This window comes from Medicago sativa, chromosome 5, assembly GCF_051527215.1.
Source record: "Medicago sativa cultivar Bolivia chromosome 5, Bolivia_mono, whole genome shotgun sequence".
Lineage (NCBI taxonomy): Eukaryota > Viridiplantae > Streptophyta > Magnoliopsida > Fabales > Fabaceae > Medicago > Medicago sativa.
The window spans coordinates 6210161-6234879 of NC_140753.1; the positions used below are offsets into that span (position 1 = coordinate 6210161).

General features: G+C 38.3%; 2 protein-coding genes across 2 annotated transcripts; both read left to right on the top strand.

The window, feature by feature from the left end:
* The first annotated feature begins 9216 nt into the window (after positions 1–9216).
* Positions 9217–10515, top strand: LOC146919526 (uncharacterized). The gene has a single exon (XM_085711045.1). It carries the CDS (start codon positions 9217–9219, stop codon positions 10513–10515), a length of 1299 nt encoding a protein of 432 aa, XP_085567171.1.
* A 512-nt stretch (positions 10516–11027) lies between these two features.
* Positions 11028–15123, top strand: LOC146919527 (uncharacterized). The gene is made up of 3 exons (XM_085711046.1): positions 11028–14356; positions 14636–15056; positions 15115–15123. The coding sequence occupies exons 1-3, from the start codon at positions 11028–11030 to the stop codon at positions 15121–15123; spliced, it is 3759 nt and encodes a 1252-aa protein (XP_085567172.1).
* The last annotated feature ends 9596 nt before the right edge of the window (positions 15124–24719 follow it).

Below are 24719 nucleotides of genomic sequence, written 5' to 3' on the forward strand. Positions count from 1 at the left end.
ATAATAAATATAAGAATTAATATATATAAATGGAAATATTTAGTAAATAGATGAGTTACAAAATCATGTGGACCAATAACAACAAAGCATCTTTGACGCCAAAGAGTAGTAGAATTAGGGTTGACAATTTTTCTTAACATTGTTATTAGTATTAGAAATAAGTTAGATAAGGAGTGAGAAAAAGTTGGGTTGAGTTGCAAAATAACTCTAAAAGACATTCATTAATTACTTTTGAAGAAAGAAAAAAATGGTTTTTTCTTCAAAACAAAAGGTGTATCATGCTAATACACCCCTTTTAATTTTTGAGTGGACGTGTATCAACATTTCTCATATAGAAGTCGTCCTTATGCGATGAGGCTGCTGGGGCAGCTATAATTTGATATTTTGATTGGGAAATTTACAAGTTTCGGGATTTGAAACCTGCATATATTCTCGGAATGATGTGTCATAGTAAACTTTTTTTCCTTTCCCTTGCATATACGCCACTTTGTTGTTTTTGAACCCCACCCTTTCATGGCTTGGCTTCATCCCATGAGAAGTAGCACATTATTTAATACTCTATCCCTGATCATTTTTATAAAATAAAGATTAATGAATAAAAATTGATGTATTTGATTATTATTTTAAGCTAGATGCATTATCGTAGACTAGATCGTAGGTCCCTGTAGATCGGTCTGACCTGATTTGTGGGTGTGGTTGTTGCAATGGCATGTCCATTGAGTTCTCAACCCTGCCTAGGATCCATCTTTTGTGGCATGAGATCAACTAAGTACTATCACTTGGAATTTTATTATTGTTCCTAATACATAATATTTATCAGAAATTTCGTTGTCCTGTTTGTTTATAAGCTTATTATTAAATTTTTAATCAAATTATTTTCTTATTAAAAAATAATACTAAGTTATACCTAAAGAGAATAAGTAGTTTTAACTTTTAATGTAGTTTTTATTCTATCCAATTTCACTCTTAAATGTTCGAGCTCTTTTATTTTTGGTTTTATTCTTCATTTGAACTTTCACTTCATAGACATTTGCATTGAAGAAATACCATAGAGCACTAAAGTGAAATATTCAATTGATTCTCTATCTCGAGATGTCATAAACGATTAATGTTAGGAATATCATTTTTTTATAAGTCAAGAGTAAAATAACATTAAAAAGAATAATGTCCAACTAAGTTGGTATCCTACTTTAATATGTTGCCAGCTCATATATATTATTAAAAAAAAGAAAAAATTACATAAAAACAAGATGGACATAAAATCTGACCCAGTCAACTATCCTAACCGGCAAAACATAAAAAAAGATTCACAAAGTGGATCAAACCCTAAATAATTCTAACAAATAAATTTGGCAGATGAATCGATCGTCAACACGAAATCGAATGACGTACCATCAACTCCCTGCAACAATGACAACAAGCACTAACGACTCTTTCGAGTCTAAACAGTTCCATGTCAATTGACATGATGACCGGTGTTTGAACCCCAAACCTTACATATATTATGCATTGTCTCTACCAACTGAGTTAAGCTCACGAGAACATTTTACATTAACAAATGATAGTTCGAAATTTCATAAAATTGCGGTAATTTTTTTTTAAATGCTAAGGAGTGCCCTAAGCACATTGGTTAAGAGGACAAAAATAAAAATATTGTATTGAAAAATGATAAATTTAACTTTTTAAAAGTTAAAAAATTGTTGAATTCAATACAAATTTGCTACTTTTAATTTTCCTAACAAATAACATGTTTCCTAAAAGCATTTTTTTAGTGTTCACAATAGTTATAACAAAATAAATTAATTTCAGGCCCGACTCATTTCAAGATGCTATTGTTTGCGAGGATTGCTTTTTAGGCCCCTCAATATCTCTTTAGACCCCTTAAAGATACAAAAATGTCCTTAATAACATATCCGGTACATATAATCCGGTAGTTCATTTTAATTTTCCAGATTTTGTACCTCCGGAATGTATCTACCGGAAGCACATTTAGGTTGACTTAAGTACTCTGTTTTAATTCAGACCCACTTTGTACCTTATTAAACACCTCTTTCCATTATTTTGTGACGGCTAAGAAAAGCTTGTTGGCATGTTCTATTTAAACTAATTGTCATGCACTTTCAACTTACTCCTGTCAATCCAAATTGTTATCAACCCAGTTTGCCTACAATAAAAGTAAGGAAAAGGAGGTTGAAGAGCATCACCATAATCTTTCAAACTAACATCAGCATCAGCCTCAATAAATAAAACACCTTCTCCGGTGCAATCCACCATAAATTTCCTACTAGGACCTTCCCTTAATCTACCTGCAAATGGATAATAAAAAACAAGTGTTTTTGCTAATGCTTTTTTAATAATATCAACATGGTCTTTCCTGCCATATTTGGATCATATTTATAAAATTGTATCACTGGAATTTGAAAACGTAACCCTTCTTGGTCATTTATGTCCGAAATTAATTTTATTTCATGAGGTGTTGGTTTTGATGGTCAGGGGCACACCTCTTCACCGTGAATAACAGAGGTTGGGCCATATGAGAATATGTTTACGTTTTAATTACTATGCTGTTTCATTGACTTAGCTTAATTAATTAATGAATGAATTGAAGTGGAAAAATTAAAAAAAAAAATATATCACCCACCGTGGGGCTCGAACCCTCTACCAACTGAGCTAGACGGGCCACTTGTTATATTTTTATGCTAGAAGTAATTAACTCATTATTTACTAGTTTACTTGTTGTGTTTTAGCCAGTCACAGTTTGAGAGAGTAGACACTTCTGCTAGCTAGACCCAGCTTTGCTTGTTAAAATGCATGAATTTTACTTACAAATATAGAATCAAGAATGAAGCATAAAAACCAACACCTGTTATGCTTCATCCTATCTCGTGACTCGTATGGTATTTCATACATCTAGCTTAGCACTCACTCATGCAATGACATTTTACTGCCCCAACACTATCACATAAAAAACCTCATACACTTCTTCATTTTATCCACTTCATTTGAATATAATGGTTTACACAAAATATTTAACTTGTACTACTTGTGGTGGCATGATATATCTCTAATTTTCACCTCTAAAATAAATGTGTATTACCTTTTGCTAAATTTGCAGTTCATATATTCCATTCCACTTCTGCTCAAACCAAAAATCACATTACGAGGCTTTAAAAACTTGCATTTGCATGACATCCTTGGAAATTGTTGAAGAGTATTGCACTTTAGTTAGTTAGAGTGATTGATAAAGTTGGCTATAGAGATAGTTGGCCCTTGAATTGCTTAAAACTCAATGAAAGTACCTATCAAAACTCAGAAACGATGTTCTGATAGGGTTTGTATGAAGAAAGAAAAAACCTAACAATTACAAAAGTTCAATTCCGATATGTTGAGCAATTTGGAGGACCTATACACCCTACATACTTATGCCTCCTTAATTCAAACCCTTCCTACCAAAACAACAATGCTCAACTCCGATACACACGAAACATATCACGTTAGAGAAATGATATTTGTACATCTATTTTTTGACAACTTTGAAACAACTCTCTCTCTCATACTCACATGTGTTTTTATTCTCTCTCTCTCTTTTTCTTTCTCTCTCAATTGTTTTTGTCCAATAAAAAGAGGAGAAAAGTAGTTGTCACAAGAGTTCTACAAAATTGGTTGTACAAATATCACTCCTCATCACATTATTCTTTGTACAATTTTTAAGACACTTTCATTCTTTGCACGTTCAATTATATTGGGTTTGTATTTCAGAAGAAAAATTCTTAAATTTATATTACATCACATAACAAGTCCGTTTACCGACATACGGACCTAGAAACAAAACAATTCGAGGACGTTATGTTTCTCCCTAGTTCCTAAGATGATAACATAAGCACATTACAAAATTCATGCATGCAGGTCCCATGAATCTACATTTTTTTGGCGAATTGATGCTTTATCAAATGCAGGTGTTATACGATTACCCCATGCAGCTGCAAATGTAAACAATAGGAGTATATCCTACATTCTCTTTCTCACCAAAACTGTTCTACGCATACAATGATTTTATTTTATTTTTATAAACTCTAGACATACAATGTTAAACTGTTTTAAATCTTGTTTGTTGGGAAGAGGCTGCTGCACTTGAAACCTGAAATGTTTAATGATTATGCATGTAAAACTCAAAGCGTATGGGGTTGACACACTAACCTTTAAGTTCGATTCGCCCCCACCAATAACTGTAATTGGATGCAATAAGGAATGACCGGCGAATCCCCTTCAGGATACTATGAGTTCCTTGACGTGTATTGCACAACCACACCAAGCGTATCTCCTAACAGTATTTTACAGATTTATGGTTCCAGCAATTCACTCATGCATTAGAGAATTGATGGATGATTTAGAGTAAGAGAATGATGAAGAATTATGTTGTTAGTGCAACAAAATTCTGTCCAAAATTGTGTGTCAAATTAATGCCCAAATGCCAAGTATTTATAGTGCATTATATGACCCTTCACATGAGAGAAAGCACCTCTTTGACTTGAATCAATGTTATGGTTCATTAAGCACCATTTTGCCAAAGGTTATGATCATTCACACTTGAACCAATGCTATGGTTCATTAAGTTCATTAAGCACCATTTTACCAAAGGTTATGATCATTCACACTTGAACCAATGCTAAGGTTCATTAAGCACCCCTTTGCCAAAGGTTCTAATGTATATGAAAGCTTCTCATGAAGATTTACAACTCTTGATCTAAAGTGATTACATTATTTTGGAAATCACCAACAATCCCCCACCATTTTCAAAATACTAAATCTCATAAATCCGGAAATTTCATGCCTTCAGATAATGGTATCTCACGATTTGAACCATTACTTAGTAAGTTAAGTTTTCGCTTATTCCCAAATAGTATGGTAGGCAAGCTTTGAACCAACTATTCATTAGAACAAGTGTGCATAACTTACACATAGAATCTCGGTACCATTGATAAAGAGACTTGTAAAATGACACATTAAGAAGGTCTTGTGTCATATATCCCTTTTCATGAGAATTTAAGAGTCAAGCCCTTGAACTCCGTGAAGCGGCCAAACTTCATTCTCACATAGGTAGACTATATCGGGAATGCCCCATAAGTATGCATTCCAGCAAATATATGCTATATGTCCATTAAGAGGAAAACCTCATCCTACCTTTTTTCTTCTTATGGTCCAAGTACTTTTACCCTTGGGATGTATCTATTGTCAAGTACTACAATTACTCTAATAGTGTACTTTCACCATTGAACCCAAGACTTGATGCTACTCAAGTGTGGGTTGAGTTTCCACTATTGGTAATCAATTAGATATGGGCTTAAGTCCCATCCCCAATGATGTCTTCAACACCATATCCTTTGTCAGACCTTTCGTCAAAGGATCTGCAAGATTCTTCTCTGTTCTTACGAACATGATGGAATTTACTCCATTAGAAATCAAGTCTCTTATATAGCTATGTCTTAAACCAATATGCCTTGATTTCCCATTATAAACTTGGCTATAATCTTTTGATAGTGTGGATTGACTATCACAATGTATGGATACTGGCGCCATTGGCTTTTGCCAAATTGGTATGTCATACAGTAAATTTCTTAGCCATTCTGCCTCTTTACTCCCTGCAGCCAATGCAATAAATTCTGCAGCCATGGTGGAATCGGCAATGCATGTTTGTTTCTTTGAACCCCAAGAAACTGCACCTCCACCAAGGTTGAAGATCCATCCACTTGTGGAAGCATGATCTTCAACATATGTTACCCAACTAGCATCTGTGTATCCTTCTAAAACAGAAGGCTCTCCACTATATGTTAAACAATAATTCATTGTTCCCTTTAAGTATTTTAATACTCTTTTCACAGCGTGCCAGTGTTCTTTACTTGGATTGATAGTATACCGACTTAACCTTCCAACAGCATATGCTATGTCAGGTCTAGTACAAGTCATAGCATACATCAAGCATCCGATTACTTTAGAATATTCAAGTTGTGCCACCGGACAACCTTTGTTTGGTTGCAAACTGACAGTTTGGTCAAATGGGGTAGATATCTGTCATACCCCAATTTTTGACCTAAGGATCCTACATTCCTACACTGACACGTGTCATTTAGACCTTGATCAGTATTTGACTTTTCAACGAAATTTTCGGCAGAGAGGCATAAGATGAAATCAAGAATGGTCTACTAGAACATTCTCCAGAACATTCTGGTCGTATTACAAGTGAAACAAAGTGACCTCATTATGTCCCATCAAGTGTGTCACTAGATTACAGCTGCACAACACCACACGTTTTGCTTCAAAAGTGCATGGAACTAAAAGAATGTTCTTGAGAACATTCTGATGGAACTTCAAAGAGATAAGAATGACATCATCATGTCCTCTCATGTTGCCACAAGATCACAGCTGTTTTCATCACGTGTGTTTGTCTCAAAAAGGAAAGGAACAACAAGAACGTTCTTAAGAACATTCTTCATGTGAAAATTTTACAACTTGCACATTCTTGCTCTCCAAGCAACAAAGGACAGCACTTGTAGCTTTCAAAGAAGTACCAAACAGCTGTAAACAAGTGGCCTCCAAACTTCTACAGCTTGCATTCACGTGTTAACCTTTTCTCTTTGCAAATTGGAAATTCCAGAACGTTCTGGAGAACGTTCTGCATGAACAAAAGTCACATTTTTCTCATTCTTGCACACCAAGTAACAAAAACATAAGCACATGGGTTGTTTTTTAGCAAAGGAAAACACAGCTGTACTACAACCTCACGTGGGTTGTCTCAAATGGCTAGAAAGAAGAGAATGTTCTTCAGAACATTCTTCACTTGGAATAACACATTTTTTGCAACACTTGTGCATCAAACAACAAAGACATAAGCACATGGGCTGTTTATAGCAAGGATAACACAGCTGTTTTTGTCTGTGAAGCTTCAAGACATAAGGTTCTATAAATACAAGCATATAGCAAGGCAAAAGGAAGGGGCTTACACACAAGAATTCCACTCTTTCTCTCACGTGAATATTCAAATAAATATTCATCAAGCTCTTCAACAATCTCAACAAGCTTTTTTCTTCCTCATCACCATCAACAAACAAACAAAAAAATCAAACAAAAAAAAACAACACACCATCATTACCAAAACAAACTAAAAAAATCAAACAAAACAACCTTTTTTTTTTCTTCTTTTTTTTTTTCCTTCTACTCTCCCCACAAAGGTATATAATCTTTTTTTTTCCTTTTCTCTTCTTCCTTTCGTGCTCTCTCTCTCTCTCTCTCTCTCTCTCTCTCTCTCTCTCTCTCTCTCGCTATATATATATATATATATATATATATATATATATATATATATATATATATATACCTTTTTATTTATTTTACACTAAAATACACACCTCGATCCAGAGTGCTCTGGTCCTAATTAACTGTTAATATTATATTTTTGTTTAATTTAATTATTCTCCAGAACAATCTGGTACTTGTTAATTAAATTAATCCAGAGTGCTCTGGTCCTAATTAACTGTTAATATTATATTTTTGTTTAATTTAATTATTCTCCAGAACAATCTGATCCTTGTTAATTAAATTAATCCAGAGTGCTCTGGTCCTAATTAACTGTTAATATTATATTTTGTTTAATTTAATTATTCTCCAGAACGATCTGGTCCTTGTTTAACTAAATTAATCCAGAGTGCTCTGGTCCTAAATCAACTATTAATATTATACTTCTGCTTATAAAATCATTCTCCAGAGTATTCTGGTCCGTGTTAAAATAACCTTATATTTCAGCTTAACATTATTTTTCTCATTTTGCTTATATAATTTTCATATCATTATTCAAAACAACAAAAACATACAAACATACAAAAACCATAAAATATTTTCATAGCAAACCTTGATTTTTCAATCAAGTGATCGTTCATTTTTTTCTTAGTCAAATTTCAAATCAATTCTAATTCAACTTTGAGTCTATTTCCTTTCAATATAAAAAATACAAACCAATTCCAATTTGCCACTTGGCTCTTTATTTCAAACCTTTTTTCCAAACTCATAAAAAAACACTCAACCAATCAAACGTCAATTTTTACCCCGAACTACGAGGTTTTGATCCCTCACGGGTACGTAGGCAAAGGACATGCGTCCTTCCAAATCAATAAAAAATATAGATAAATTAGGCCTCTCTTTTCTTTTATCATTTCAAATTCCATTTTTTAAAGCAAGCAAGTTTATGACACAAAAGTTAAATAAAATCAAGAGGTTCTCGTAGAGTACTACGAATATTTAGGGTGCTTAAAACCTTCCCTAAATATAACCAACCCCCGAACCCTTAATCCCTAAAAATGTGGTATTTGAACCTTTTTCCATTTTCTTTTGAAAATAATTAAATGTTCAGTCGTGAAATCGAAAGCGGGTCGAACGTCAATAAAAAGGCATTCGACCGACCGAAAAATGACGCGACAGAAATGGCGACTTCACTGGGGACTAAAAGTAAGAGGGTTAAGCCTAACTTGGCATTATTTAAATTTTGTGCTAAGCTTGCAAAAAAAAAAAAAAATTAATAAAAGATGGAAATTACGTGTATATTTGTTCTCCTTCTTCTATCTCCTTTCTAAACGTGAGTGGTAAGATAAGTCCTACACCCGGACTTGAGGGAAATTAAGATAGGACCGGGTATAATCATAGTATCCTTGCCAAGAGTACTCTTCGGTATTGGTACATGTGATAACCCACTCAATGGAGGGATCTTGGAGGTATACTTTTGTCGACGTGAGTACTCGCGTATGACATGTTACTTTCAAGTGACCGTCGAAGTTGAGAACCTTTAATCACCTTTAACCCATCTTGGCTTTTAGGACGTAGTGCGGTGGCTAGTCGAGAGTACTCTCGTATTGGTCGTCACGCGATACTACACCCAAACGAGACTAACCGATGAATATTGTTGGAACGAGAGTACTCTCGTCACCTAACAAATGTTCGGACGTGGTTGAAAACTTTGGGGACCTTGGTAGAACCTTTGTTACATGTGCAAATAAAAACCTTAGCCCTTACCAAGTGGCGTTGTTATCCCTAAAGCTCCAACATTGTACATCTTAAACCTCCTCATATTTCCTTGCATGATCATACATCCATGCATTCATTCATGAAAACTTTTACCATTCATTAAAATATTGAAGGATTTATATTGGTTTTATTGTAAACATCGTAGATATGGCTTTTAAGACAAGGAAGCTTAAGCAGTATAGCTTCAGGAATCTGGATCTTGTAAGGTTAAGGGATCTAAGGAATAAGGTGAAATGCTCAAACCGCTTCCATCAGGACCATGGGAATCTGCTCGGTATTGTCCGGATGAAGGTCGATGAAGGACTCCTTGGGACTTTTGTTCAGTTCTATGACCCAGTGTATCATTGCTTCGGTTTCCCAGAATTTCAATTGGTTCCCACTTTGGAAGAATATGCTTTTTGGATTGATCGACCAGTGCTTAATCAAGTACCTTTCAGCGGTCTTGAAAATCCTCCTAAGTTCTCAACCATCGCCGAAGCTCTCCATTTACCAACTACCGAAGTAAGAGACCATATTACCACTAATAGCAAACTCTTAGGTTTCCCTACCAAGTTCCTGTACGAAAAAGCCGACTATTTCTACAGAATGTCCAGTGCTGACGCCTTTGATGCCATCCTTGCCTTACTCATTTATGGCCTAGTGCTCTTTCCCAACCTTGACAACTTTGTCGACATCCATGCCATCCGAATATTCCTTTCAAAAAACCCTGCTCCCACGTTGTTAGCCGATACCTATCACTCCATCCATGAGCGTACCCTGGCGGGTCGTGGACTTATCAAGTGTTGCGCACCGTTGCTCTATAAATGGATTACCTCTCACTTACCCAAAACTCCTCGTTTCACCACCAATCCAGATGGTCTCCGTTGGTCAGATAGACTCATGGCCCTTACTCCGAATGAGGTGGTGTGGTATGAACCAGCTTACGACAAGGGAACCATCATTGATAGTTGCGGGATATTCAACAATGTACCGCTCATCGGCATGTATGGAGGAATCAGTTATAATCTGGTTCTTGCTAGACGCCAGTTTAGGCTCCCCATGGAAGGAAAGCCTCTCAGCGTTCATCTAGATAACATATACTACCACAATGAGAGTGACACTGCGGGAATGAGGCGTCAAATTGCACGAGCTTGGCACGCCATCCGGAGGAGAGATAGAGGCCAGTTAGGAAAGCGGACGGGGGCCATCCATGCAGACTATACGCAGTGGGTTATTGATCGATCCATTGACTTTGGAATGCCTTATAAGCTCACCAGGTTCTTGTCTACAATTACTCCAGCACCACCCATGCCTATGACCTTTGAGACTGAGAAGGAATATCAGAAAAAGATAGCTGAGTTGATGGAAGATAATACAAGAGTGACAGAAGAGTATAAAGAAGCAGTATGCGAGAACGAATGTGTAATGGGCCTACTTGAATGGAAGGATCAGGAATTGTTAGATTGAACGAAGAGAAGGAGGCCATAATTGGCCAGATTCCAGGACAGAAGAAGAAGCGGAGTGCTTTCTTTGCCAACACATGTTCGTATCCGTCTCCATAGAGGATCGAAACTTCCTCCCGAGTTGGTTGCTACCTTATGTCTTACATTTCATTTTTATAAGTCCATCCCTTGGCTTAGTTGTTAGCCAGGGAATTATCTTGTAATGTGTTATGTCTGTAAGTCTATCCCTTGGCTTAGTTGTTAGAAAGGGAATTATCTTGTAAACACTTTATTTATTATCAATGTTTGGTTTGTTTTGTTTACAATTTTGCTTTTATAAGTCCTTTGATAAGTAAAAAAAAATCATATCCATTTTTGCATAAACATATCATGCATCATCCTGCATTTCATAATTTCCAAACTCAAGTCTCACTAAATTTTCTTCTTCATCAGAATTTAAGTCGTCTCAACTGTGCCCGACGCACTCGCTACCGGTCAACTATTGTATACGGCACTCGGGCAAACTTTAAGAGAAAAATGGAACGCATCGAGCTGGATAATACGACACTTCGTGATGAGGTAGCAGCTCTAAACACCAAATTGGATGAGTTGGCAGACATGAAAACGAAGATGGAAGAGTTAACCGTTCTGGTAAAGGTTTTGGCAGTGGCACAAGCTCCACCCCCACCTCCCTCTCCTATCAGAGTGCACGCCGAAGCTACTACCTCTGCTGGCCCTGAATGGACTTTTTGTGCCGACTCTCCGACATACTCAGCTCCACAACGGTCCACGCCATGGTTTCAACCTTTGACTGCCGGCGAGATACTCCGCCCCATTGCCTGTGAAGCACAAATGCCTACTTTTCAACATGCAATTCCTGTTCCTCGGCAAGTCCCGATGTTTCCTCCAGCTGCTGTGACCTACTCAGCGCCTGCTGTTCATACTACACCACAAGAAGAAGAACCCATCTTCCATTCCGGAAGTGTAGTGGGGCAGGATAGAGTTGACGACTTACAAGACAAGTATGAAGAGATGCATCGGGAATTGAGAGCTCTAAAGGGAAAAGAAGCTTACAGGAAATCTGCTTATGACCTCTGTTTGGTACCGGATGTCCGGATACCCCACAAATTCAAAGTACCTGACTTTGAAAAGTATAAAGGAGACTCCTGCCCTAATGATCACCTGACGATGTACGTAAGGAAGATGTCTGAGTTTGCTAAAGACGATAAGGTCCTCATTTACGTTTTCCAAGAAAGTTTGGCTTACCCGGCTTCAAAATGGTACACGAATCTGGATAAGGCAAGCATCCAAAAATTCCAGGACTTGTGTGATGCCTTTGTGCAACAATATGACTATAATGTAGACATGGCGCCCGATCGAGGCGACCTCCAGGCTGAAACTCAAGGGGATAGAGAGACATTTAAGGGGTATGCTCATCGATGGAGGAACATTGCAGCCCAAGTTAGCCCACGGGTGGAAGAAAGTGAGATGACCAAGTTGTTCTTGAGAACCCTTAATCCTTTCTACTACGATAAGTTGGTAGAGTGTGCATCCAGGAGCTTCGCGGATGTGGTCCGCGTAGGTATAACTGTCGAAGAAGGTGTTCGAGAAGGACGAATAGTGAAAGACAGTGCGTCTACTAGCGGTACAAAGAAATATGGGAGCAACTTTCCAAGGAAGAAAGAACAGGAAGTCGGTATGTTGACTAACGAAAGAGCCCGACCGTTTTCCACAAATACAAATCACCAACCACATCACCAACCACAAAGGCCTCAAGGACCTCAACCATATTATCCTCCATTATACCAGCCCAATTACCCTCCACCACATAATCTTCAACAACACTACCAACACCCATATCACCCTCAACCATATAATCCTCAACAACATCACTTCCAGCCTCCACAACAACCTCGCCCTCCCAGAAACAGTTTTCCTCCCATACCAATGTTGTACAAGACCTTGCTACCCTCTCTGCTTGCGAGAAATCTTGTACAGACTAAACCTCCCCCCCAAGTACAAAATCCCTTACCTCGTTGGTACCGCCCTGAGCTTACATGTGAGTTCCATCAAGGAGCACGAGGCCACGATGTGGAACAGTGTTATGCTCTCAAGGATGCAGTTCAAAAACTGATCAAAGACAAAGAGTTATCTTTCACGGACCCTGACCTTATTGCCCAAAACAATCCCTTACCACCTCATGGGCCTGCTATTAACATGATCCAACTTTATCAAGAAGATAGCCCAATCCTCAATTCTCATGATATCAAGACTCCATTGGTCCCGATACACGTAAAAATGTGTGAAATGTTACTTTTCAACCATGATCATGAAGCATGTAGCGTGTGTTCTGTAAATCCTCGTGGCTGCGTACAAGTCCTGAATGACGTACAAGGTTTGTTGGACACCAAAGAGCTGACTGTCACCAGAAAAAACAAGGATAAAGATGTGTGTGTCATCACACCTATATTCAGAGCCCGGGAACCACTAGTGATAACACTCAGCCCGACGAATCCAACCATCACTCCTCTGGTAATTTGCTCTCCTGAACAGATCCCGTACACTTCTCAAAGTGCCATCCCATACAACTATGAGTATGCGATCGTAGAAGATGGAAAGAAGATACCGCTGGACTCGCCAGTCCCTGTGGACAATATCGCCGAAAGTAGTCAAATTCTGAGAAGTGGACGTATTATCCCTCCTGTTGTTCAAAGAAAATCTGGTACTCCGGTGGAAGAACTGATGAAGGAGCGAAATCTGGGCAAAGGCAAAGCCATAGAGCAGTCTAGTGGAACCACTTATGAGGATACTGATGAAATCTTGAAGTTGATCAAAAGGAGCGAGTACAAGATCGTGGATCAGCTGTTACAAACTCCGGCAAAAATCTCTATCATGTCTCTGTTATCCAGCTCCGACGCCCACAGAGAGACTCTAATGAAGGTCTTGGATCAAGCCTATGTGGACGACGACGTGACGTTGAGTCAGTTTGAAAGCATTGTAGGAAATGTGACAGCCTGCAACAACTTGAGTTTCAGTGATGAGGACCTCCCACCGGAGGGAAGAAACCACAACTTGGCGTTACTTATCTCTGTCCTGTTCAAAACGGACTCTCTGTCTAACGTCCTAATAGACACGGGGTCTGCCCTCAATGTTATGCCAAAATCTACCCTGGATCAGCTGTCATATTCGAAGGATCTTTTAAAACCCAGCTCAGTAACGGTGAGGGCATTCGACGGGACTAGAAGGTCTGTGTATGGGGAAATAGAATTGCCTATCTCGGTGGGCCCACATGAATTCAAGATTAATTTCCAAATTATGGAAATACAGGCCTCTTTCAGTTGCCTACTCGGCAGACCTTGGATCCATAACGCTGGGGCAGTAACGTCCACACTTCATCAGAAGCTGAAGTTTGTCAGTCAAGGGAAACTCATAACCGTGAACGGTGAGGTAGCATTGTTGGTTAGCCATTTGTCATCCTTCTCCTTTATTGGTGGTAACAGTACAGATGGATCATCATTTCAAGGACTCTCTTCCGAAGAGAATGTGGAGAAGGTGGAGACTTGTATGGCTTCTCTGAAGGATGCCAAGAGAGTAATACAAGAAGGTAAGACTGAAGGCTGGGGTCAGTTAGTGGAGCTGACTGAGAACAAACGCAAAGAAGGAATAGGTTTTCCCAACAGTAAGCCTGGGGTATTCAACCCTATTGGAGGTACTTTTCATAGTGCAGGATTCATTCATGCTCCATCAGAGATTAATGCACTGCTCGAGGATCAGTCCAAAGAAGCAACACTTGTCTTTGTGACGCCCGTAGGAACTTGCTGCAACTGGATCGCGGTGGACGTCCCTTCTGTGATGCCTTATTCTAAGTAATGTGTTTATCTTGTTTTTGTTTTTCTTAAAATTCCTTTCGTCCTGCCCCAGACGAAAGTGAAATCATGTAGGGCTTTGCTTCAAATACTTTTGTTATAAATAAAAATCGTCGTTTCTATCACGACCGTTACTTTATTTTATTTCACATTTTCTGGAAAAATGGTAACACATAAAACCAAAAAAAAATCTTGTTTTTTATTTTGTTTTCTTCCTTTTAAAAATCAAATTCAAAAGTCTGCATTTACCCATTAAAATTAATCATAAATCATGTGCAGACTGAACATAAATGAGCCCGTTGAACACGGTAACCCTATGCTTCCTCCCAACTTCGAAGTCCCTGTTTACGAGGCTATGGTAGAAGAGGATGAAGAGATTCCTGATGAGATCAGATGGATGTTAGAACAAGAAAGAAAGGCTATTCAGCCTCATCAGGAAGAAATCGAGATTGTCAACCTGGGTACTGAGGAAGACATGAAAGAGATCAAGATCGGGGCATTGTTGGATGCGACAGTTAAAGAAAGAGTAATTGAGCTTCTCAGGGAGTATGCCGACATATTTGCATGGTCATACAAGGATATGCCAGGGTTAGATACTGAAGTAGTAGAACATCGACTGCCTCTGAAGCCCGAATGGCCTTCGGTTAAACAGAAATTAAGAAGATCTCACCCTGATATGGCCCTCAAGATCAAAGAAGAAGTACGAAAGCAGATTGACGCTGGTTTTCTAATCACCTCTGAATATCCTCAATGGTTAGCCAACATAGTACCTGTTCCGAAGAAAGATGGCAAGGTCAGAATGTGTGTCGACTACCGAGATTTGAACAAAGCCAGTCCGAAGGATAATTTCCCTTTACCTCACATTGATGTATGAAGGTGAGAAAAACACAAGAAGGGGGGTTGAATTGTGTTTTAGAAAAATTCTTCGTTTCTCCTAAAAACTGAACACACTGATCAGAAGCTAAGTGAGACAGCTTCTGAAGTGATAATCAGAATCTAAATGCAGCGGAATAAAACAGAGAGAGAGAGAAGAAGAACGACACAAAGCAATTATACTGGTTCCTTCCACAATCCGGAAGTAGTCCAGTCCCCCTTGCACTTCCAAGGAGATTTCACTATGAGTAATATCTGATTACAAATGCTCAAGCACACAAGCAAGAGACTTCCAATGCTCAAGCACACAAGCAAGAGACTTCCTTTGCTCAAGAACACAATCAAGAGACTTCCTGCTCAAGCACAACTGCAAGAGACTTCTTAACTAAACAAAATTACACAGAAAATTGTTTAAGGTTGAACACTTGATATACAATCAGAGGTGCTCACAATACAAATCAGATACAGACTCAATGGACTTAAGAATTTCTAAGATATGACTTGAGACACAGAAATTCTAAGTGAATGCAGAACAATTTCAGCAGAGGTTTGGTACTTGTGAAAATCTTGTGAGTCTTTCGTTCAGCGTTCTTGCATTACCAAATCTCTAGGTCTTCACTCCTTTATATAGAGGTGTGAAAGAGACGTTGTGAAATTGCCAGCGCACCAAAGAGTCGTTGTTGAAGCTTGATCTTTCACCAATGATATATTGCCTGATTTGGTTGTTGTCCTATGAAGAACAAATTTGAAATCCATTCCTTATCCAAAGGAACATCTATGCAGGCGAAACCGTATTCTGGAGCTGTTTTCTTGTCCTGTAGCGTGGACACAAAACAGAGTAGTGGAGAACGTGGTTGTACAATTCGTACAAAGTACAATGTCAACGCTTTCGTCCAAATTGCAAACACACGCCTTCAAACACCTTTGAAATGACCGTTGCAAACTCCACTAATCCTTTGTTTGTGTTTTCGAATCCAATAGACAGCTTTTGCATTGATAATTCTTCAATTCTTGATTCTTTGCAAATCCAGTTGATATTCAGCTTCTGGTGAAATGGCTTCTGATGAGGCAGCTTCTGATGATGCAGCTTCTGATGATATGACTTCTGCAGCTTCTGATGACGCAGCTTCTGATGATGTGGCTTCTGGACCTCTTGTCTTCAGAAGCACTATTCTTCAGGAGCAGCTTACTTCAGGAGCGCTATTTCTTCAGGAGCAGCTTGACTTCAGGAGCGCTTTTTCTCTTCAGTAGCAAGTTGCCTTCAGGAGCGTCCAAGCTTCAAATTTTTGTTGTTTCCATAGCTCTTTATTTGCTCATTCAGAACCAATGATGATGTAACTTTATAATTATGGTCCTGTACACTTGAACAAATATTAGCTAGTCCAATTTACAATTTTTAATACCTTGTTATCATCAAAACCCTTTAAGGTTCATTGTTAAACACATTTTGTTCCAACAATCTCCCCCTTTTTGATGATGACAAACAAAAGTATTTAAAATTGATCAATTGTTGTTAATCTAATTAACAAGTTGACTTTGGGGTTCTGAGGTTTGTAAGCTCAGAATCTGAGGTTTGTAAGCTCAAACTCCCCCTGAGTCTGATAGTCTTTAAGGTGAGGTTTGTAAGCTCCCCCTAAGTTCTATCCAGGTTAATTAAATTCATTTTTCGCGCAATAAAATTATCAGAGCTTAAAAACAAAATTGAATCATTGAAAGAATTAACTTATAGATAAGAAGAATGGTTCAATTAATTTTACTTGAATTTTGATACTCCTTCGTTCGTTCATAGCTTATACCAATAAGGTAAGAAAAAAATGATAGAAGTTTTTCAAAAATTTCAAATGCCATTAATGGGGCTCAGAGCCTTTAAATACTTGTCACATATACTCCCCCTTTTGTCATTATCAAAAAAAAATAAAAAAATTTAAGCATAAAAGACAAAAAGATATGAGAAAAACTCAAACAGGAGAGAGTATAAAAGAAAGTGAACTAAATAAGTCAGAGCAAAATATATGAACATGTATATCAATTGTCAGAAGCAGCTAAACAGTCAGAATCAGTAAGCATTCAGAAGCAAAGAGAATTAAATCAGAATGGTTTCAGAAGCAAGGACTAGGAATTTAAAACAAACAACAAACAAAAAGAAAAACACAAGGGTGTGCAACTAAGGGTTGGTTTGATGTTGTTTCTTCATCTCCTCCATTTCTTCAATCTTCTTCTGCAACAGTTCTTCAAGCTGTTGTTGCCTCTGGAGAAGAGCCTGTTCCCTTTCCTTAGCTTCTTGCTGCTGCTGTGCCATCTGTTTCTTCAGAAGCTTACACAACCTGGCTTCTCTGGTCAAGTAGTCCGTTTCTGAGAAGAAAGGCTGGTTTGCCAGGAGCAGTGTAGAACTTCTTACTCTGAGACTCTGATTCAGATGCTCCATTAACTTTGCTCCATTAACTTCCTGACAGAAGCTTCCTTGCTTCTGATGCACTTAGCCCTTATGCTTTCAATTAGCTCAGTTGCCCGGTTCTGAAGAGATGCCCAGGAGTCATCATATGCACTTGTGAGATCAATTGTCCTTCGTTGATCCACAAGATTATGCAACTGACTCAGGATTGAGAGAAGCTCAGAATTAATATATCTAGATTCCAGGATGTTTGAGGGTGGTTGTTCAAGGATTTCAAGATCAGAATCACTGATTTCCAAATCTTGAACAGGGTTAGGAACTGGAATGGTAAAGTGTGTTTGTGTGTTTGAAGATGAAGACTGGTCAGAGGCAATGTGAGTGGTAGAGGTTGAGGCTTGAACATTGACTAGAGAGATGTCAACATCCATGGGAGTTGGTTCTGGGGAGTGTTCAGGTAAAGGTTGAAATTCAGTTTCAGTTGGTGGTTGTTGTGGTGAAGATGATGTTTGAGTGTTGAGTTGGGGGTCAATGGTAGCTGTTGGTGATTGTGGGGGTGTTGTGGGTTTATGTGGTTCAGGTGTTTGTTGATGGGGGTTTTCTGAAACAACATTTTCAGAAGCAGCTGCTTCTGGAGTTGCTTCAGAGGCCTTTTCTGAAGTAAATCTGTCTATGGGTAACTCACCTGAGTAGTGGAGAGCAAGATTGTCTAAGACAGAAGTGTCTTCTATTGGTTCAGGTGCTGATGGTGAAGAGGGTGAAATGGGGAGAGAGGTGACTGGAATCTGAATTACCTGATCTGCAGGGCCAGCTTCAGAAGTGATCTTTTGTGGATCAGCAGCTTGAGGAACTACTTCTGAAGTTCCCTCTTCTGGAGCATTTTCAAAAATGAGCATCATATCGTCTTCCTCATTGTCTTCAGTAGGCTTACCAGCAATGGCTCTTACTTCAGCCAATTTATCTTTGTAGAACCTATCACAATCTTCCAATCCCAAGGCCTTGAGCTTTTCATCTCTTTGATGAATGTATTGTGCTTTTTGTTCCTTTCTGTCTGATATAAGATCAGAAGCACGTTCATCTGCCATCCTTTTCCTTATTGGAGTCATCTCAACCATAGGACTCACAAGTTGAAGGGGAGCCTTCTTCTTCTTCAGCTTGGGATCAGCCTCTTCTTTCTCCATTTCTTCAAGAGCTTCCTCCAGCTGCTCTTGGGTGATTACCAAATCTGCCTTACCTTTTCTTCTTTTCTGAGGAATAGAGGCAGCACCAACCTTCTGCATCTTTCCTTTTTCCTTGATAGAAACAGGTTTAGCAGCTTCTGACTCAGTACTAGTTCTGGCATTCTTTCCTTTAGTAGGAGCAGCATCAGATTCAGAACTAGTTCTGGCCCTTTTTCCTTTAGGTGCATCAGAAACAGCAGCTTCTGACACAGCAACTGCTTTGGCCTTCTTGCCTTTCCCTTTAGCAAGAGCAGCTTCCTCCTGAGACCTCGCATCTTCCTCCAAGACGTACTCAGCTACTAATCTAGCTAAGTGTTCAGGATTACTTTCCTTAACTATGGAAGGAAAGTCCCTGATAATCTCAGATTCTTCTGTGGTCAACTCCAACCATTTCTCATCTTTAGGAGCTGTCTTGAAAAAGTGCATTGAATGCAAAGTCTTGCTACTGATAGTCTTCTCTGCAGTAGAAACTTCGAAGCATTTATCAGAAGCATCCCTTGTTCTTCTCAACAAATCCAGCACCTTCCCTTGATAAAAGATCTCAGAGAGCAATCTTCCATAGGGCACTTGTTTCCTTCCTTTGACTGTGCTTTCATTAATAGCCCAGCAGAGATGATCCAATACATATCTTGGAAAGTTTATCTTTTCCAGATTGGTCATGAAGTAGATTGCTAGCTTCTGTTGGTTGTTGGGTTGATCAGACCCACCTGCTCTTTGAAAGAAGCAATCGTTGCTGAATTTCACCAACATTCTATTGTGAATCTCCATTTCAGAAGGCTTAGCATCTTTGTTACCACCCAGAAGAGTGTTGTAGTAGTTTTGCAGCAGGACATCATCCTTCTTAACAATTTCTTGAAACCTCCCTTCTGCATCCATTCTACAAGCTTTAGCAACAATCTCCTCTGTGATGATTACAGGAATACCCATCACTTCAGACCTTATCTCAAGGCTACTGAAGGAAGTGGGATTCAACTCAATCTCCTTCTTTCCTTTCTTCGACCCAGCTGGTTTATCTGCTGCCTTCACAGACTTTCTATTGACAATTTCAGCCCTTAACCAAAAATCTTTGACCAAGTTCACATATGTTGGCCCATTTAGCATGTTGAAGTAGCCAGACAGTTTCTGAGTTTCTACGTAGCCTTCCATGTCCACTTCGTACTTCTTGAGTGAAGTGAAGTCCACTGGTGATTCTACTTGGACGATTAAGGATTTCCATGGAATATCCATAGTCTTCTCTTTGTAGATGGACCCAGATTCTGATACGCTTTGCTTGTTTGATGTAGATTCTGAAACTTTTGAGCTTGATGATGCCATTTGATGATTGACGAAGATTTGAAGAAGATGAAGATTTTAGGGTTCTAAGGTTGAGAGAATGCGCTTACTTCGCAAGAGGTTTGAGAGCAAATGTGTTTGTTGTGAGTGAGTAGTGTGTGAATTGACAAAGTGTTAAAAGTAAAACGATTGCAATTCAAAAGAGACAAACAAACATAACATTAATGACAAAATTGGGGGCGCGTGAAAAGTACTTTCAAAGCTTTTAAATCATCATTGCCCTTTTAGTTATACACCAACACATACAGGCCACGTAAGAAGTTCACAGAGTAACTACCAAGTTAGTGGGCCAGAAGTTACTTTTTAAAAGGTAACTTCCAACGTTTCCACTAATTCAACTATTCAGAAGCAACAAATCCAGCTTCTGGACTTCAGATGCTGACGTCATCATCAGAAGCGAGTTTTCCTCAGAACCTCAATAAAGAGCTTCTGATGGACTACCGCTTCTGAACTAACTTCAGAACCTAAAATCCTATTCAGGAGCAAGCAAGCATTTAATCAGATACAAAGTGCATGTTCAAATTTTTCTTTATAAAATCAAATCTTTCAACAGTTAAAGGCTTAGTAAATATATCAGCCCATTGATTTTCAGTATCAATGAATTGTATATCTAAAATTCCTTTTTGAACATAATCTCTGATAAAATGGTGTTTGATTTCAATGTGCTTCGCTCTTGAATGCAAAATTGGATTTTTAGACAAACAAATAGCAGCAGTATTATCACAATAAATGGGAATACTGTTAGCAGTTATCTGATAATCTTCCAACTGATGTTTCATCCAAAGTAGTTGTGTACAACAACTTGCAGCTGAAATGTATTCTGCTTCTGCTGTAGACATAGCAATAGTTGTTTGTCTTTTGCTAGCCCAGGATATAAGATTATCACCCAGAAATTGACAATTGCCACTGGTTGACTTTCTTTCAATCCTATCACCAGCATAATCAGCATCACAGAATCCAATTAGCTTATAATCTAAGGATTTCCTATAAAGGAGTCCAAGATTGGTCGTTCCTTTCAAATACCTGAAGATTCTCTTGACAGCAGTCATATGAGATTCTCTAGGATCTGATTGGAATCTTGCACACAAGCATACACTGAATAAAATATCTGGCCTAGATGCAGTGAGGTATAACAAAGAACCAATCATACCTCTATACAGCTTCTGATCTACTTTAGCTCCTTCATCTTCTTTGCTTAAGGTGCACGTAGGGTGCATTGGAGTGTTCATCACTTTACAATCTTCAAGTTTGAACTTCTTCAGAAGCTCCTTTGTGTACTTTGATTGATGAACATAGACTCCATCTTTGCATTGATTGATTTGAATGCCCAGGAAGAACTTCAGCTCTCCCATCATGCTCATTTCAAATTCATCCTGCATTAACTCAGAAAATTCCTTGCAAAGAGATGCATTAGTAGAACCAAATATTATATCATCAACATATATTTGCACAACAAGAATATCTTTCTCAAGGGTCCTTCTGAAGAGTGTAGTATCAACCTGTCCTCTTTTAAAATCATTTTTGATTAAGAAATTACTTAGTCTATCATACCAAGCTCTGGGAGCTTGTTTCAAGCCATATAGTGATTTCTTCAGTTTAAAAACATGGTCAGGATATTTAATATCCTCAAATCCAGGAGGTTGCTTGACATACACTTCTTCTTCTATGACACCATTTAGAAATGCACTCTTGACATCCATTTGATATAATATTATGCCATGATTAACTGCATAGGAAAGAAGTAACCTGATTGCTTCCAATCTTGCAACTGGAGCAAACGTTTCAGTGTAATCAATGCCTTCTTGTTGACTATACCCTTGTGCAACAAGTCTGGCTTTGTTTCTTGTTACTTCACCTTGCTCATTCAGCTTGTTTCTGAATACCCATTTTGTTCCAATAATGTTCTTGTGCTGAGGTTTGGGTACCAGATCCCACACATCATTTCTTTGAAATTGATTCAACTCTTCTTGCATAGCTAGGATCCATCCATCATCTGAAAGTGCTTCATCAACTGTTGTAGGTTCAATCATTGAGATTAGTCCAATCATTGACTCTTCTTGTCTGAAATGTGATCTTGTTCTTCTTGGACTATCTTTGTTTCCAATGATTAGCTCTTCAGGATGTGAAGACTTGTGTTTGAATGTGTTTCTGGGAGGATCTGCTTGATGTGAGCCATCTTGTGCTTCATCAGAAGCAGCTTCATCTTGTGCTTCTGATGTGGGTTCAGCTTCTGAACTATCTTCAGATTCAGCTATCTGATCAGGTTCTGGAGTAGCTTCAGGAACCTGTATCTCTGCAGAACTTTCACCTTGCTTTGAAGTTTTATCTTCAAGCTCCTTGTCATCAAATTTAACGTGCATAGATTCTTCAACACAAAGTGTTTCTGAATTATACACTCTGTATGCCTTTGACCTTTCAGAGTAACCTAAAAAGATTCCTCTTTGGGCCTTGGCATCAAATTTCTTTAGGTAGAGCTTGTTGTTCAGAATGTAACATGTACATCCAAATTGATGAAAGTAAGAGATATTGAGTTTTCTTCCTTTAAAGAGTTCATATGCTGTTTTCTCCAAAATAGGTCTAATATAGATCCTGTTTTGAACATAGCATGCTGTATTCACTGCTTCTGCCCAAAAATGTTTTGGTAAATTGTTTTCATGAATCATGGTTCTGGCCATTTCTTGTAAGGTTCTATTCTTTCTCTCTACAACCCCATTTTGTTGTGGTGTTCTAGAAGAAGAGAACTCATGGAAAATTCCATGTTTTTCACAAAAAGCTTCAAATGGCTCATTTTCAAATTCTCCACCATGATCACTTCTGACTTTCAAAATTTTTGATTCTTTTTCAGATTGAATTTGAGTGCAGAAGCTACTGAATACATCACACGCAACATCTTTACTCTTTATGAATTTCACCCAAGTCCATCTGCTGTAATCATCAACAATGACTAATCCATATCTACTTCCATATAGGGATGCAGTACTCACTGGTCCAAATAAATCAATATGGAGTAATTCTAAAGGTCTTGAGGTTGAAACAATGTCTTTGGTTTTAAAAGATGATTTCACAATTTTCCCTCTCTGACATGCACCACAGAGTGCATCTGAATGATAGTCAATGTCTGGTTGCCCTTTCACAAGTTGTAACTTACTAAGCTTAGAGATTAACCTCCAGTTAGCATGTCCCAACCTTCTGTGCCACATCCATTTCTTATCATTCACTGATAGTAGGCACATCACCTTCTGATCAGCCAGTTCAGAAAAATTGATTTTATAGACATTGTCAACTCTCTTTCCTTTGAACACAATGGATTTGTCTTCCTTGTTGATTACTGTACAGTTGGGTTTTTCAAAAAGCACATCATAACCATTATCACAAAATTGACTAATGCTCAAAAGGTTATGTTCAAGACCATCTACCAACCATACATTATTAATTGAGGTAGAGGAGTTACCAATAGTTCCTGTACCTATGATCTTGCCTGACTGGTTGCCTCCAAATTTCACATTTCCTCCCTCTTTCATTGTTAGGCTGAGGAACATGGACTTGTCTCCTGTCATGTGTCTTGAGCAACCACTGTCTAGGTACCATGATCTTTGCTTTGGCACTGCTCTTAGACATACCTGCATCATTGACATTTTTAGATTTAGGTACCCATTGTTCTATGGGTCCTGGAAGGTTAGTACTTAAGGCTTTACTCTTCACTTCTTGTACCTTGTGCTGTGAGTTGGGTTGCTTCTGATTAACCATCACCTTAGGTTTTGGTACTTCAGAAGCAGTAACTGTCTTCTTCTGAAACTTAGACTTCAGAACCCCAGATTTTGGTTTCACCAGACTCTGAGGAATAGGTTCTGATCTTTTCAGGATCCTAACCTTTGAAGTTTTGGAATCAGATTTGATCATAGCCTTTGACTTAGAGTTCTTTGGCTTTGAAGTAATCTTAGCCTTAGAACTAGAAGCTTCAGGTTCTGATTGAACAACAGTTTCCAACTCAGCCCCTTCTGGTACAAAGAATGTTTTCAGACCTTCCTTGATGCATTCACAACAAGACTTTAGATTGGTTTTCTCCAGTTTCACTTCTGGAAAGCCAATTCCTCTGCCATTGTTCTTGTAAATGCTATAAATCATAGAAGCCACTCTGCTTCTGTCAATGCCAGATATAATAAAATCTTCAAGAGCAATTTCATGGTTACTTAAAGGTTTTTCATTACACTTTTCTTGTAGCTTCTGACATAAGAACCTGAGCTAATCTTCATATGTTTTACACATGAAGTCAAAGCCCCTAAGTCCTTGTTCAGAAGCTTTCAGATCCAATAAAGTTGATTTTTGCTGTTGTACCAAATCAGCATATTTTTCTTTTAAATCCTTCAACTCATTGGTTCTTACTTCAAAATGTGTAAGAAGTTCTTTAAGTGACTCAACAAGTTCATCTCTGGGAATTTTGGAATATACCTCGTTTTCATCTTCTGAGTCTGAATCTGACCCAGCTTCTGAAGTTGCTGTTGCTACCAACCCAACAGCTACCTTTGCATCTTCATCAGCTTCCTCTTTA

Bases quoted from the DNA above. Each gene is read 5' to 3' on its own strand.
- LOC146919527 (XM_085711046.1), top strand. From the start codon at position 11,028: ATGGAACGCATCGAGCTGGATAATACGACACTTCGTGATGAGGTAGCA. The intron at 14,357-14,635 runs GTAATGTGTTTA...AATCATGTGCAG, and splicing joins TCTGTGATGCCTTATTCTAA to ACTGAACATAAATGAGCCCG.
- LOC146919526 (XM_085711045.1), top strand. From the start codon at position 9,217: ATGGCTTTTAAGACAAGGAAGCTTAAGCAGTATAGCTTCAGGAATCTG.